This window comes from Rhinichthys klamathensis, unplaced genomic scaffold, assembly GCF_029890125.1.
Source record: "Rhinichthys klamathensis goyatoka isolate OS25496 unplaced genomic scaffold, OSU_Roscu_1.1 h1tg000059l_1, whole genome shotgun sequence".
In the NCBI taxonomy this organism is placed as follows: domain Eukaryota; kingdom Metazoa; phylum Chordata; class Actinopteri; order Cypriniformes; family Leuciscidae; genus Rhinichthys; species Rhinichthys klamathensis.
This window is the reverse complement of record NW_026606604.1, coordinates 2,419,599-2,434,878: the sequence shown is the minus strand read 5'-3', so window position 1 is coordinate 2,434,878 and position 15,280 is coordinate 2,419,599. Positions and strand designations below refer to the sequence as shown.

Sequence of the window (15,280 nt, the reverse complement as noted above, 5' to 3'; positions counted from 1 at the left end):
ATACAGTAAATACTCTCATAAGGCGGAAAACGTCCCAATTAGAGTCATTGAGTAATAAATACAGTGTGCAGCACACGGGGATATATTGGGTCTACTTTGTTCCCAGGCTGCACGCCTCGCTGACTCGTAACGTGAGACACGGGGGGAAACAACAGGGAAATATTTCATCCAGACTGACTCTTTTTAAACAAATATTTTAGCTATGCGCTGCTATTTTTCATCCCCAGCAGACGGGCCGCTTTAATGATGCATTCTTCGCGATTAATTTAATGACTCTCTAATCATGTAACATCAGACTGCCCATTGTGACCCATGGCACACGCACACCACGGGAGAAGTTTGCCCACAATTTCTGTCGCACGGATGGCTGTGTGGATTGTACCTGCTCATAGTGCTCTCTTTGTGCCGCGGTGCATGCTGGGTGCCATGCAGCACCTGTTCACGGAGAGACACGGAGAGTGATTGCTCGCAGCGCCAGACCCGCTCAGGTCGGGTTTCTCCGGGATCACACTACGTCTCCGGGCTGATTTCTCTGCCCGAGGAATTGTTCTGTATCGCTGCATCGGAGCCATAATAGAGCGGGCCATGAGGACTTTTCCCAAAAACAGGAGCTGCGAAGTTTACAGCGTCTCTGGTTTAGGAGCCTGCGCCCCCGCCGGTGCACCTGCACAGGTAGGAGAGACCCTCCATCAGCACCGCGCGCGCAGACGCAGCGTCTAGCGAATTCTACACGGTGATGATGCTTTCAAGCACTTTTAGAGTTCATTAAAATGTGTTTATTCTTAATTACAGAATACATAATTCTATTTTGTGAGCCTGAGGGAAACATTGTTTCAACATCGGTGTATCAGTGTTTTTAGTGCTGTGTTTCAAACTTTGATATTGAAGTATTTTATTTTGTAGCAGATCAATACGGGAATAATATTAAAATAGCCTATAATTAAAGTATTTTAATTCGTAGTAAATTTGTGTAGCCTAAATTATTGTTAGTGCTGCTGTTGCCACCTACATCTAAAGAAAACATGGATGTTTTAAATTATGTGCATAATATTATTATGCATCACCACCTCATTTTAAGGACACATTTTAACTTAAAACAGCAATTGGAAAAGTTTTGAAATAGACAAAACATAGGCTAATTGTAAGTTAGTTACTCACAGTTGATGCAAATGTCTATATTCTGTGAAAATATTTGGGAGTCCAGTATTACCTTTGATCCTGGTCAGCAATGATATTACTAGTTTATTTTTTTTAAACGCGTAGATGAAAAATGTGCCTGGATGTTATATATCCAATTATCCAAGAGAACCTGCTGATTTATATATCTGTTCTGTCATTTTACAATCAAATTATAAGAAATCATATTTTTTTCAGAATTTTTTTGTCTCATTTTTGTGGTCACGTACACTCTTTAAAAAAGTTATTTATTGGCATCTATGGTTCCATGAAGAATCTTTAACATCCATGGAACTTTTCCATTACACAAAGGTTCTTTATAGTGTGAAAAAAGGTTCTTTAGATTATTAAAATGCTCTTCACATCACACTATAAAAATGTTTTTTTTAAATAACTGCTCACGTAAAGGTTCTTTTGGGAAACCAATGGTTCTTCTATGGCATCGCTGGAAACCTTTTATTTTTAAGAGTGTTAGATCTAGTTTCTAATTGGTTAAACTGTTACAACTCACCCTGTGTTACAACACTAACCTCTCCCCTATGCAAACTTACAAAAGGTATTTTAAGCTCATTTCAGCTGTGATAATGACCTTAAACCTTTTAGTTTGGCCACGGGGTTGCCTGTGTCTTTACGTTGGTCTTGATGGTCTCATGAATGTCCTTGTCAAAGATGGAGTGCTGACACCGCTGAGAGAGGCCGTGGGAAAGCAGACCCTCAAATTACGCTTTGTGCGACTCCACAGGGGAATCCCACCAGGATATCCTAGTTCCGCGACCCCTTCCTCCTAATGAAAAGATGTTTAGAATGATGGGGGGGAAGCCAATTAAATACGACACATAGGTTGTTGTAGGGTGACAGAAAGGTTTCGGCTCATATAGTATGCTGTCTCTCTCAACAAGTGACGTTAAGGCAACGTTTCTCGACTTGTGTTTCACAGGCCTTTGTGACAAAGCCTGTCCAGACGTCAAGCCCATCTAGCAGCGAGTCTGACATCAAGAGCCCGGTGGGCAAGAGAGCGGATTGCGGGGCATGGAGCAAGTGGGCGCTGAGAGCCTCTCCCCTCCTCCCTCTCTCGGCTGCCATTGCACTGACTCTCCATTTCCTTGCATGTAAGTTAAGACCCTCTGCTGTAGAGGAATGCTGAGATTATGATCTGGTATGTTCCAGTATAGCTAGTGAAGCCTCTCATCCTTGGCTGTCCAAGAAGAGTCTTCAATGAGAGCATGAAAATATTCTTATTTTGTTTTGCTTGATAAGCTACTCGTATACATTAGGCTCCACAGTCCACAGTGACCCCCCAAAAGATGTTTAGACACTTTTGGTTATTAAAGTCACACTTAAAAATTAGGGATATGAACATTTTGGCCGAGACCGATAACCGATAATTCTTTGTGTTTATAAGTCAATAACCGATATATTGGCCGATAAATCTAAATCCAAATATTTATATAATTGTTGAGAGTCTGATTACAAAAACAAAAGTCTCAGCATTAAAGCCATGTCCCAAGCACACAATTATAATGTTCTCATTATAATTTTATGTTACCTATATGACAGCACATGTTGCACTTAACTGTATATTTCCTACCGCTACCGATATGGTGGCCGATATATATCGTGCATCCCTATTAAAAATGTATGAATGTCATTGACCTTTTGTCAGAAATTACTTCATATATATAGTTGTTTTGCAGTTACTGTTAATTAACTGATGAAGATTATTTTTAGTAGATATACAGTACATTTAGTGTTTAAATAATTATTAAATAATGTGTTCAAATAATTTCTGTCTTAATAAACACTACAGTTTAAAAGTTTGGGGTCGGTAATATTTTTGAATGTTTTTGAAAGAAGTCTCCTATGCTCACAAGGCTCCATTTATTTGATAAAAAAACAGTAAAAACAGTATTATTGTGAAATAGAAATTTCATATATTTTAAATAATTCTTTCCTGTGATGGCAAAGCTGAATTTTTAATAGGCACTACTCCAGTCTTTTAGTATAATATGATCCTTCATAAACATATTTTGTAACACAAATCTTTTTTGCTGTCACTTTTGCTTAATAATAGTATCCATTTCTTTAAAAAGGGAATAAATACAGACCCCAAACTTTTAAAAGGTAGTGTAACTAGAAAAAAAAAATTCTGCCACAAAGTGTTTTTAGTGTTTACACTATATACATGCCAAAAAGTCTTTTTGCAATATATGGCATCTAAATTGCATCTTTTCCCTGTGTAAATTCTTAAAAATCAAATATCTTGCTTGAAAAGTATCTGTGTGCTTCTTTCTTTAAAATAAATGTCACTTGATTTGATATTTTGTCATATAATTCACTTTTTGGGTCTACGATGCCTAGTTAATCAACATTTAAAACTTTTGAGAGCATTTAAAAATATAATATTATGCGTGTTCCTGTTCCCGCAGCCTCTCCATCGCCCTCAGTGTTCTACCTTGGAGGAAGCATCGAGTTCTCCAACCTCAGTTTCTCTCCAGACCTGGCAGACCCGTCGTCTACACAGTTCCGCCTCCAGTCTCAGGCGCTAAGCCATTACGTAAGCATAAACATACATAACAGTTTCTCTGTGCCGCCCTCGGCAACAAAGCCGGTTTCTCCGTGATCTCTCCGGAATGCGGCCGCTCTCCAGAGACCACTCAAGGAACGATGCTCGCCCCTGGCACTTTCAAACGCAAAGTCCGCCAGAGCTGCAGGTCCAGTGGTGCGCTCGTCCCTCATTGTCACCCTTTTAAATGTAAAGCAGGCCCTGCCGAGTCTTCGGCCGCTCCGTGGCCCTCTTAAATGTAAAGCCAGCTGTAACCGGAGCTCGGCTCGGTGTGAGGCGGTGCGGTGAGACCGGCTCCCAGAGGACTGCAGCTTTTCAGGGCCGAGGACAAGAACGGTGTTTGTGAGAGGGACAGGGCCCAGGCAGGCTGAGTGAGAGGAAGAGCAGTGCTTCAATAAAAACATTGTCTGTGGGCTTCCTCACACACAATCAGATGCTCTGTACCTCTTTGCTGAGAGGCTGCAGCCAGCGGAGAAAAGAAAGGTAGACCAGGGGACAGAGCAGGCCAGGAGAGAGAGAGAGAGAGAGAGAGAGAGTAAGGATATAGGCCACCGAAAGAGAGCGCAGGAAAGTCTGGGCCAAAAGGGCCAGTGTGTGCCAGTATCATGGGAATGGTTGGCATTTGTCATTTGTGTCCACAGATTAATAGAGGCCGATGAGGAAACTGCCCAAGTGCTGCATTTCGTCCAGTGCGATGCTCTAATTAACCTAAACGTAACCTGTGTCGTGCCTGTAATACAGTTTAATAGCAAGCGAATGCGATTGTGAGAAGTGACGGCCTGCAAGTGTGCGCCTTTGCTCATAAAAGTTGGTCTAAATCTGCTGCCCGCCCCTCCATCCAGCACTTCGGGATGACATTGAGCCTCAGACAATGGCGCTGTTGTTGCACAAAGCTCTTGTTGCTCAAAGCCAATCTCACAAGAACAGCGCTTTTGTGCCATGGCTGCAGGTCTCGCCTGGGCCACTGATGTCTCACCTTCTTCAGTGATGTCACGCCTTCCGTGGCTCTGATGTCACTGCGACGTCCCGGAATACTGTATAGGCTATACCATACGGAAACTTCATGACCTTGGTAGATGTTATCAGTGGTTTGTTTGCGGTGTGCAGAAATGGATGTGAAATACAATTGCGGCTGATGTTTGCCATGGTAATCAGTTATTTCATGGTGTCTCTGTCATCTCTTTACTTCCTTTCGGTTGATGTACGATGTACCGTGGATCTAAGTTCTCAGAGTTGTATGATTCTTCACCGTGGAGCTCGTATTACCAGAACTCAGGAATTATTGCATTTAGGTGAGTCCGTGCATAAACACACGTCACGATTTATTTATAAACGTTTTTTTATTCATTGCATTTGTGTGCACATTGAATAATTTGATTTGTGTACAATAATCAAAGGGATTGGTTCACCCAAAAATGAAAATCATGTCATCATTTACTCACCCTCAAGTTGTTCCAAACCTGTATGAATTTCTTTCTTCTGATGAACACAAAAGTAGATAGGCTATTTTGAAGAATATAGGTAACTAAACAGTTGATGAGCCCCACTGACTTCCATAATATAGAAAAAAATACTATGGAAGTCAATGAGGCCCAGCAACTGTTTGGTTATCGATATTCTTCAACATATCTTCTTTTGTGTTCATCAGACGAAAGACATCCATACAGGTTTAGAACAACTTGAGGATGAGTAAATGATGACATGATTTTTGGGTGAACTGTCCCTTTAACTACCTCAACAAACCCAAACATGCAAAATTAAGCCTATTTCTGATTGGCTAAGAAAAAGTGTAAATCCATGACTATTTGTTGCTGTTTTACAGAGCTGTTAGAGACCGTTGTGATTCATTAGGACATCTAATACAGTATTATAGTAGGAACTTATTTTGCAGGGTTTTTTTTTTTTTCAAAAACTATCACTCTAATCAATTAACAAAAGGGAATAACAGAAAATCAATAACAAATAAAAAGACTGTGACAACTGTTAACATAAACCACAAAGATCCAGTGTTGTTTTAGAATTATTTATTTAGTATTATAATATTTATTCAACTTTTGAATTAGCTTTTATTTTTGTATTTTAAGTTTTTATTTTAATTTGTAATTTTATGTGATTCTCATAGTTTTTTTTAAATAGTTACCTCTCATTTAGTTTTAGTAATTTAGTCATTTTAGTACTGCAACTTATTTCAGTTATTTGCCAAGGCAACATTTTCAGATTTCAGATTTTTTTTTTAAGTTTAAATTTGATTTTATTTCAGATTTATTTAAATTAACGAAAACTATTTTGAATTATTTCAGCTTTAGTTAACAATAACACTGAAATGATCTTGCAGTATCTTCAGTACTTTGACTTATAGTCACAGCTGTTGTAGCGGATGCAGATGTTATTTTCAGCAGAGGTACAGGTAGCAGATCTAATGTGATTTACCACTCTAATACGCCAGCGCTGCTCTGATGTGGTCACTCGGCCATTAGCAAATTAAAATTCAAAGCCCATCAACTCAAACTAAACCAGTTTTAGGTGTTGTCATCTTGTTAAAAGTCATGTGTCCTGATGACAGTGAAGGAGTGGAAGGTCTTTGTGTGTACTACTGGAGTAAATTCTCTGCTCCTCCTGCTATTGCTGAGGAACTCCGGAGAGTGAATCCGGCCCGGTTGCAGCGTCGTCTACCTGGAACCAACAAGGTCCTTTTTAGCAAGAACGAGGAACGCTACTACATGGAGAGGGATGAGGACACACTGCGTCTGCTGGGTTAAGAGCATTTCATCCCTCTGTTTTTGTCCCTTCCAAAGTAAGGACAACACCTAAACTTGTGTTTCTATATCTGCAGGTTTGAATCCAGATGACGGTGGTGATGCTGGGGATGATGACGATGAAGATTCTGATGACAAAGCGGAAAAAATAAAGAACCCAAACTCTTTGCAGAGTGGCAAGTGGCAGTTGGGGCTGCAGGGTACAACCATAATACACTGTAAAGCCTGTTGAGTTTACTCACATGATTTATGAACACTGACTCGTTTGAGTTGCCAAATGTTGGTAGTTCTTCTGTATGCTCCATGATACATTGTAAGGAAAACACAATTTACGCCACAAGTAGGTTAGGCAATTCAAATGCAACCATGTCCCATTAATCCTCTGAGTAAACTGCATGCAAGTCCCTCAACCAGGCACGTTTTACAGTGTACTATCACTACCATACTATATCATTCTGTCATGAAAACTCATCTACAATCATTATTTTCTGATTGTATTCTTCATTTATTCTCTCATTCTGATCATTTCCTACTCCCATCTGCCTAACAGCCATGTCTTTTGACCTGTACGCTAAGTACGGGAACAATCGCACACTCAGTCTTGTCAGTCCGAAGAAGCCGTATTACCAGTGGAGGCTGCGGGTGCCGTCCGGCCACGTCGTGCGACTGGTCATTCTCACACTTCAAGGGGCAACACCAGGAAGCTGCTCCGCCAACAAACTGTCTGCTTATGATTTCCTACTGCCGCTTCAGAACAAGATCATCGCCAGGTAAGTGTGACATCACATAGAGAATAGCATTTTTTGTCCATTTGCAGCATCTTGGTTCGTAATCTCAATGTTTTTAAATGAGCACTGAACATAGTCTGTACGTTTCCTGGCCTTAATTTGGTGCTCTACAATTGAATTATAGTGCTTAGAGGTTTAGTTCACCCAAATTCATTCCAAACCTATGTTTTCTTTCTTTCTTGGATCACAAAGAAAGATATTTTGCTGAATCAAACTAATACTTTTTTCCCATAATGGATAGAGATGCTGTCAAGCTCCAAAAATGCCCCAAAAAAGCACTATAAAAGTGGTTCATAACTTCGTATGACTTCATAACTACACTACCGTGCAAAAGTTTGACATCTGTGCATGATTTTTAAAATATTTTTGAAAGAAGTCACTTATACTACTCACCAAGGCTGCATGTATTTGATCAAAAACAGAGTAAAAACAGAAATAACGTGAAATATTATTACAATTCAAATGAGCTGTTTTCTATTTTAATATATTTTAAAATGTAATTTATTCCTGTGGTCAAAGCTGAATTTGCCTTCAGTGTCATATGATCCTTCAGAAATCATTGTAATACGCTGATTTGCTGCTCAAGAAACATTTCTTTTTATCAATGTTGAAAACAGTTGTGCTGCTTAATATATTTTTGTGCGAAATTAGTAATTTTTTCAGGATTCTTAGATAAATAGAAATATAAAAAAAACATCATTTACTTGAAATATATATTTTTTGTAACAATGTAGTAGTCTTTACTGTTACTTTTGATTTTCTTTCAGATTTTATTGACCTCAAACTTTTGTAGTGTATATTCCGAGTCTTCCATATGAATCAATATGATTGTTTGTTGTGAAGAATAGACAGAATTTTAAGTCGATAATTGTCTCAAATATGCCGCATCAAGATTTGAATTGAATGTCATCATAAATGAGATCTGAGCATACAAATAATTTAAACTTATGCTGCTTTGTCCCTAATAATATGATTCCTCTCCACTCCACACCTGAATACTGTTTTTTGTTTTAATGCTGTCATTGAAGATGCCAAAACATCCAACATCATCTCTCTTCTTCTTAGATGGTGTGGTCTGCCAATATCAGGAACGTCCCCTGTAATGAAACTGACATCGTCTGGGAACGTCATGCTTGTCACATTTTCATTCAGTCGTCAGAGGCAAGGAGCCATCTTCAAAGCTTATTTCCAGGCTATACCCAAAACCGGTGTGTGAATTAGTGGTCAGCATGAGACGCTATCATTGTAGTGGTTATTCCTCTCAGATGTTCGAATTTCTTTGGTTCCGTGTCGCTGTTTTTTCTATAGAGTGTGGTGGTTTCCTCACTGCATGGAACGGCACAGTGACGTCCCCTTACTACCCCGCCTACTACCCTCCAAATGTGGACTGTAACTGGAAAATCAGGGTGAGCTAAGGCTAAAGGCTTTCCCATGTTTCCCATGAGCCTCTTCCCCAGTGTTAGCATGCATGCCCTGGGATGCTCCCTCTTTGAGACGAGGGCCGCAGGGTGGCCGCTGCTTTGTGTACGAGTGCGTCCGTTGAGAGTCTGGTTTCACTTTTAGGCTCCGTTGCCGGGATACCTTCTCTCCGTGACCATTGTGATGCTAGACATTCAGGATTCACCAGCCTCGAGCACCTGTGAAAAAGATTGGCTGGAAATAGGTGGCGTCAAGTGAGTGTCATGTCTTTCACGTGTTGAAAACAGTTGGCTTAGACTTCGGAATACGAGCTGTGGGTCTACATGCACTAGGTTTATAATACGTCCTATGAGAATCCGATCATATTTTTTGGCTGAACTAACAGCATGTTTGTGTGCATGTCTATGTATGCATGTGTATGTTTTTTCTACGTTTCCACAGGCTCTGTAACCCAATTGGGGACAACAGCAGAAAGAGGATCTATTCTTCACCCGTCCTGCTGCACTTTCATTCGGATGAGTCTTTGACACATAAAGGTTTTTACCTGATCTACAGAGCCTTCTCTCCTGAAAGCGGTGAGTTCTTAGTATTCTGTTTTTATCCATTTTTGTTTTAAGTGTTTTGTAGAACAGGGTTTGGTTTTGGTATGTGTTTTGCATCTGAAACAATTGTCTCTTTTACTGCTTTGTGATGTTTCATGGCCATTAAAAGTAAAGCATTATTTTGAATTATTTTAGATTATTAATTATTTTAACCCTTTCATGCATAGAGGTCACTACAGTGGACAGCTATTCCAAAAGCCATTTCTTACGTATGCATGGGATTTGATTGCACAGTTGCACATCGACTACTAGAGTGGACACTAGTGCGTCATCCTATACACTGCCACCAAGTGGCAAGCCATTGTATGTGGAATTTTTTTTCTCCAAACCAAGATGGTGACAGCCTGTCAGAAATGCCAAGTTGCTCCAGAATATCCATCCATTCCATTTGTCCTAGAAGACTCTTGCAGGTGAAATTTGTTTTTGTAACATCTAAGGAGTCATATCATTATTACATTTTCCAAATATGGTTTTTAGATTGGGAGGAAATTATTATTAATCATCTGTCCACTAATTTGGACATCATGCATCTCTAGCTATATTTCAGCAACAATTCATACTGTCGCATTACTGTGACTGTTGTTCTTGAAAATACTTCATCTGCAGTAACTTTTTTGGTTGTAAATAAATGTATTTGTCAACACGAATGTAATTTGCAGTTACATTATGTAATGCATGTTACTTGTAATGCGTAACTACTTGTTACATCAAAAAAGTAATCTGATTACGTAATCACATTACTTATAATGTTACTGTACTCGTTGCATCAAAAAGTAATCTGATTACGTAATGCATGTTACTTGTAATGCACGTTTCTTGTAATGCGTTACTTGTTACATCAAAAAGTAATCTGATTACATAATTCACATTACTTGTAATGTTACTTTACTTGTTACATCAATAAGTAATCTGATTAGATTACATAATGCATGTTACTTGTAACCCTAACCCTAACCCCAACACTGCTCATTTCAGATGAGAATGAAAAGACCTGATCGCTAGTTTTTTTCCACAGTCTGAAAACATCAATAGATCGATTTCAGTCTGAGATTTTTTCAGAGAGCAGAGCTACAGTAGAAATGTGTCCATTTTGAACATAATCAGAATTATCAGCTAATAAGAGTAAATCGACATACTCTGGTAGACTGTAGGTAGCATGAGCGTTTTCTACATAGTCTTGAGTTGGGTTTCCACACATAGAAAAAAAAATCCTGACTGAGGTTGTCATAATTCATGCATGGGATTAATTACATTTTTAAATCATGATTTTAGCTGTCCCACAATTTGTGTGCAGCCCTGTTGCCGCATGTTTTTCCCTGTTACAAAAAATGTACAGAATCATCCTTTAAAATTGTGAAATCTAAAATGCAACATCATTTGGACCTTTCTACAGCGTGGTGGAAAGACAAATAAATAATATCATTACATTTTGTTACAAAAAAAATACACACCTTTTAGTGCTCACTGTATTTAAGCTCAATCATTCATCCCTGTTACCCAAGTTACTAGGGAAACATCGATTTGATCAAAAATTTACTTTTTTTTTGAAGATTAAATTATCCCATTCACTGTTGAAAACTAAAAATTAGTTAATTTTTTAAGAGTATGAGGCCATACCTCACTTGGGAAATGGAAAATGTAGTTACCGATTCATTTCTTAACCAAAATAAAATTCTTGACTTATCATGACATTACAAAGAAAATAAATGTAATCTTTCTGAATCATTTTCAGAGCACAAATGTACACCCCAAGTAAGTAATGATCAGGTTTATTGATCAGGTTTATTCTCCGATATTAGCATGTCCGAGGCAGTTCCGCTGTGGAGATGGCAAGTGCATTCCTCTGAGGAAAGTGTGTGATGGAGAAAAAGACTGTTCTGATGGACGAGATGAGGCTAAATGCAGTAAGTTCATAAGTTATACTTAACATTCTTTTCTACTGTCCATTGTTGTCTTATTTAAACCTGCTTTACTTTGCTTTTAGACATGTGTAAACCAGGAGAAGTTTATTGTAACGGTCAGTGCAGACCACACAGCCAGTGTAACACTGCGTGTGGTGACAGCAGTGAAGAGTCTAACTGTGGTAAGAGTGTCTTTATCAGTCCTTATGAAGATTTAATACTTCATACAGCACAATTGCTCTCTTCCTGCATTCACTGATACCCAGAGATGTCTATTTTTATTGCTACAGACGTGTGGAGAGAGTTTGTGGTAAGACCTACCTAAGTTCTGGTGTGTGTTTGTGTGCGCGCGCACGTGTATACACCGATGAGTTTGTCAAGCTCATTTCTTTTTCTGTTCAATTTGCCCACTTTTTAGGAGGTAAATGCTACCATATGTGCCCAAACAAAATCTGCCTCCCCAAAGCCTCAGTGTGTGATGGGATAGTGGACTGCAAAGATCGCAGCGATGAACTCAACTGCACAAGAGCATGTGATTAAAACCCATTTTGCCTACAATTCTGTTCTATTCAGTCATCTTTCAGGGCTTATTGGCCCAAAAAAGTATTTGGACTGCAAACGTATTCATAAAAAGCACACAAGTATAATGTTTTATATGACCATAGTGTTCTAAAATGTTTTTTTGATCAAATGGACTGAGACTGTTTTTAAATTCATTATTTTATTAATGATGCAGATTTATGTCTGCCTGATCCTTTGCAGTTTCAAAAGGATGCTCTCCCTCCTCCTTCAAATGTGCCAGTGGAAAGTGCTTGAGTAAGATCAATCCGGAGTGTGACGGCATCAAAGACTGCAAAGACGGTTCGGATGAGTTGCGCTGCGGTGAGCTTGTTTAAAGAATGACATATTTACTTCAATTTAACTGCCTATAATGCTTGCCACAGTAACAAATGTCAACCTACAAATGTCATGCTGTGCATGAAGGTTGTGGTACAAGGCCCAGGAAGAGGGCAAAGATTGTGGGTGGAACGGATGCCCAGACAGGCTCATGGCCGTGGCAGGTCAGCCTTCAAATGGAGCGCTATGGTCATGTTTGTGGGGCATCTCTGGTGGCCAGCCGCTGGCTCATCTCTGCTGCTCACTGCTTTCAGGACTCAGATGCAATCAAGTGAGGTTTTAAGCAGGCACCTACACTGCCGTTAAAGGTTCTTTTATAAAGAAATTAATACTTTTATTCAGAAAGGATGCATTAGATTATATATGTTACAAAATATTTGTATCTTTCTTTTGAACTTTCGGTAACACTTAAGTTTAGGGTCCAGTTCTCACTATTAACTAGTTTCTTATTAGCTTGCATATTACTAGCATATTGGCTGTTTATTAGTACTTATAAAGCACATTATAAATGCCTTAATCTGCATGACAATATTCTACATCCCTTAATCCTACCCAATACCTAAACTTAACAACTACCTTACTAACTATTAATAAGCAGTAATTAGGAGTTTATTGAGGCAAGAGTTAATAGTTGGTTAATAGTGAGAATTGGACCCTAATCTAAAGTATGACAGAACTTTCTATTCACAGGAATAAATTACATTTTAAAATGTATTAAAGTAGACAATTATTTTAAATTGTAATATTTCACAAATAAATGCAGCCTTTGTGAGCATAAGAGACTTCTTTCAAAAACATTAAAACCAAAACTAAATCTTTAAACGAATATTTTATTTTATGTTATTTTATTCTTTAATATAAACACTGTCTAAATCAGTTGTCTCTCGGACTCCAAAACATGTGACGCTACAGGTATAGTGTTTGCTCATGTTTTGGCAGGTATTCTGATGCGCGCTCATGGAGGGCCTACATGGGTATGCGAGTAATGAACTCGGTCAGCAACGCAGCAGCCACCAGGCAAATCCGCCGTATTGTCTTGCATACGCAATACGACCAATTCACCTCTGACTATGACATCGCCCTACTAGAACTAAGCGCCCCTGTCTTTTTCAATGAGTTGGTACAGCCCGTCTGTGTGCCCGCCCCCTCTCACGCCTTCACCTCTGGAACCAGCTGCTTTGTCACTGGATGGGGGGTTCTGACAGAAGAAGGTATGGCACAATGTAGGAACACATTCAGAACAAACAATTGCTTCTTGTTCTGTTGACTTCATCCACACTTTTAAACACATGATTCATATGATGACTAAAGATCAGAATGAACTAAACCACTACCACTGAAAAATCCCCCAGGATCCCCATTGAAACAGGAATGTCACACATTAGATATACTACCTCTAGTGCTTCCTGAGTTTGGTTGGTACCAAGATTTGTATGGTGATCTTATTATAAAATTGATCCTAAAATGCATGTGTAACTAATAAGAAATGTCTGAAGTTGGTTTTTAATCTGAAATGCAGCTCTCTCTCTCTCTCTCTCTCTCTGTATGTGTGTGTGTGTGTGTGCACGTGTGCGGCTGTGCGCTCAGATAACCACGCACAATCGAGTTCTCTTTCTCCTCTTCTTGTGCTCTAATGGTTTAAAATCGCTTGAATGTGTAAATTGTCAAGAATAAACGTGCGAATGATAAACTTTCACTTAATGATGGTTAAACTTAGCAATTAATCTGCAAAAAAAGTAAACTTTAAAAATCAGAAGGGTTTTGGAAATATTATAAAAGTAATTATGTTGTAAAGACTGTTTAATATCATTAAATGCATTGTTTTTATCTGAAACCTTCTAAATTTCAGGTGAACTGGCCACATTGCTGCAGGAGGCCTCTGTTAACATCATCAGTCACCACACTTGCAATAAAATGTATGACGATGCGGTCACTCCCAGAATGCTTTGCGCCGGAAACATTCAGGGAGGAGTGGATGCTTGTCAGGTTAGTGTGCACTTAGTCACTGTTTGGGTGCTTGTCAATGCTGGTCACGGTTCTTATATTCACGTCTTTGTTCACACAGGGAGACTCTGGGGGACCTTTAGTGTGTCTGGAACGGGGCCGCAGGTGGTTTCTAGCAGGCATTGTGAGTTGGGGTGAGGGCTGCGCTCGACAGAACCGGCCCGGAGTTTACACACGAGTCATAAAGTTCACAGACTGGATTCACCAGCAGACGAAAGGCCAGGTGTGACGCACACTTGCATACTCACACATATATTTACACCAGAGAACGGGTGATTTGCCCACGATCGAGGTGCACCGGCCCAGCTTTCGTGGTGCCCAGACACACAGCAAACATCAACACCTCTGCATCGGAACGAAGCAATTTCCCACCAATTCCTGTTGCTCAGCGTTTTAAACCTCCACCCACAGTCTGCCAGCAGCTTCACTCCCTTCTGTGATTCTTTATGCCCCAAAATCTTAAGAACCACCCACAAACCAACTGTACTCTCTAAACCCTCGACAGTGGACTACTAGTGTAGAGATTATAACAAGCAGGTTGAAGAGATACACATCTTTCATTATTTGCAGTGGAATGAGTTCTCTTGGTAAGATTTGTATTATTTGCATACAGTGACTAAATATTAGTTTTCATTCATTTATTCATGGTAATGGAATAATTTTGATTTTTTTTTTTTCATTGTTTAAGGATGATTTAAACCCTCCACTTCATTGTCCATTTCAAATATGTCCAACTGTGAAATTGACTGCATGTCAGAAATTATTATTATGACCAACATCAATTTTAGTCTTGTATTATTATTATTATTACCGTTTTATATGTTTTATAGGGTTTTTTGTTTTAATAAATGATTGTTGGCTTCTCCTCCAGTGGGAGAAAGCAGTGGCAGCCCCTAAGACTCTCTCTACTGGTTGTGATTTGACATTACATTACTCAGTACTCCTTTAGTTATGCAAACTGTATTCCTGACAACCAGATGTAAATGTCAAAACTGAGCAAATGTTGATACTTTATAATAGATATATGAAAATAGAACTATATTAAAAAGAGGTGCTACATTACTTCCACTCTGTGATTTTTTTATATATACTTGCGTCTTGCGTGTGTTTCAGTGAAGTGTAAGTATATTCTAAACTGAAAAATCTTTTTTCTGATTTAATGTGAATATAGTCA

At 39.1% G+C, this 15,280-nt stretch overlaps 1 protein-coding gene across 1 annotated transcript; it reads left to right on the top strand.

Annotated features, from left to right (window-relative positions):
* The first annotated feature begins 45 nt into the window (after window positions 1-45).
* Window positions 46-15,168, top strand: LOC130083884 (suppressor of tumorigenicity 14 protein homolog). The gene is made up of 19 exons (XM_056248931.1): window positions 46-672; window positions 2,114-2,285; window positions 3,603-3,730; window positions 4,964-5,031; window positions 6,303-6,493; window positions 6,573-6,695; window positions 7,046-7,265; window positions 8,349-8,491; window positions 8,592-8,689; window positions 8,847-8,956; window positions 9,144-9,277; window positions 11,104-11,208; window positions 11,289-11,387; window positions 11,624-11,737; window positions 11,968-12,087; window positions 12,190-12,373; window positions 13,042-13,313; window positions 13,952-14,088; window positions 14,168-15,168. The coding sequence occupies exons 1-19, from the start codon at window positions 586-588 to the stop codon at window positions 14,333-14,335; spliced, it is 2,673 nt and encodes an 890-aa protein (XP_056104906.1). The 5' UTR covers window positions 46-585; the 3' UTR covers window positions 14,336-15,168.
* Window positions 15,169-15,280: the final 112 nt, after the last annotated feature.

Bases quoted from the DNA above. Each gene is read 5' to 3' on its own strand.
- LOC130083884 (XM_056248931.1), top strand. From the start codon at position 586: ATGAGGACTTTTCCCAAAAACAGGAGCTGCGAAGTTTACAGCGTCTCT. The intron at 6,696-7,045 runs GTACAACCATAA...TCTGCCTAACAG, and splicing joins GTGGCAGTTGGGGCTGCAGG to CCATGTCTTTTGACCTGTAC. The intron at 11,209-11,288 runs GTAAGTTCATAA...CTTTGCTTTTAG, and splicing joins ACGAGATGAGGCTAAATGCA to ACATGTGTAAACCAGGAGAA.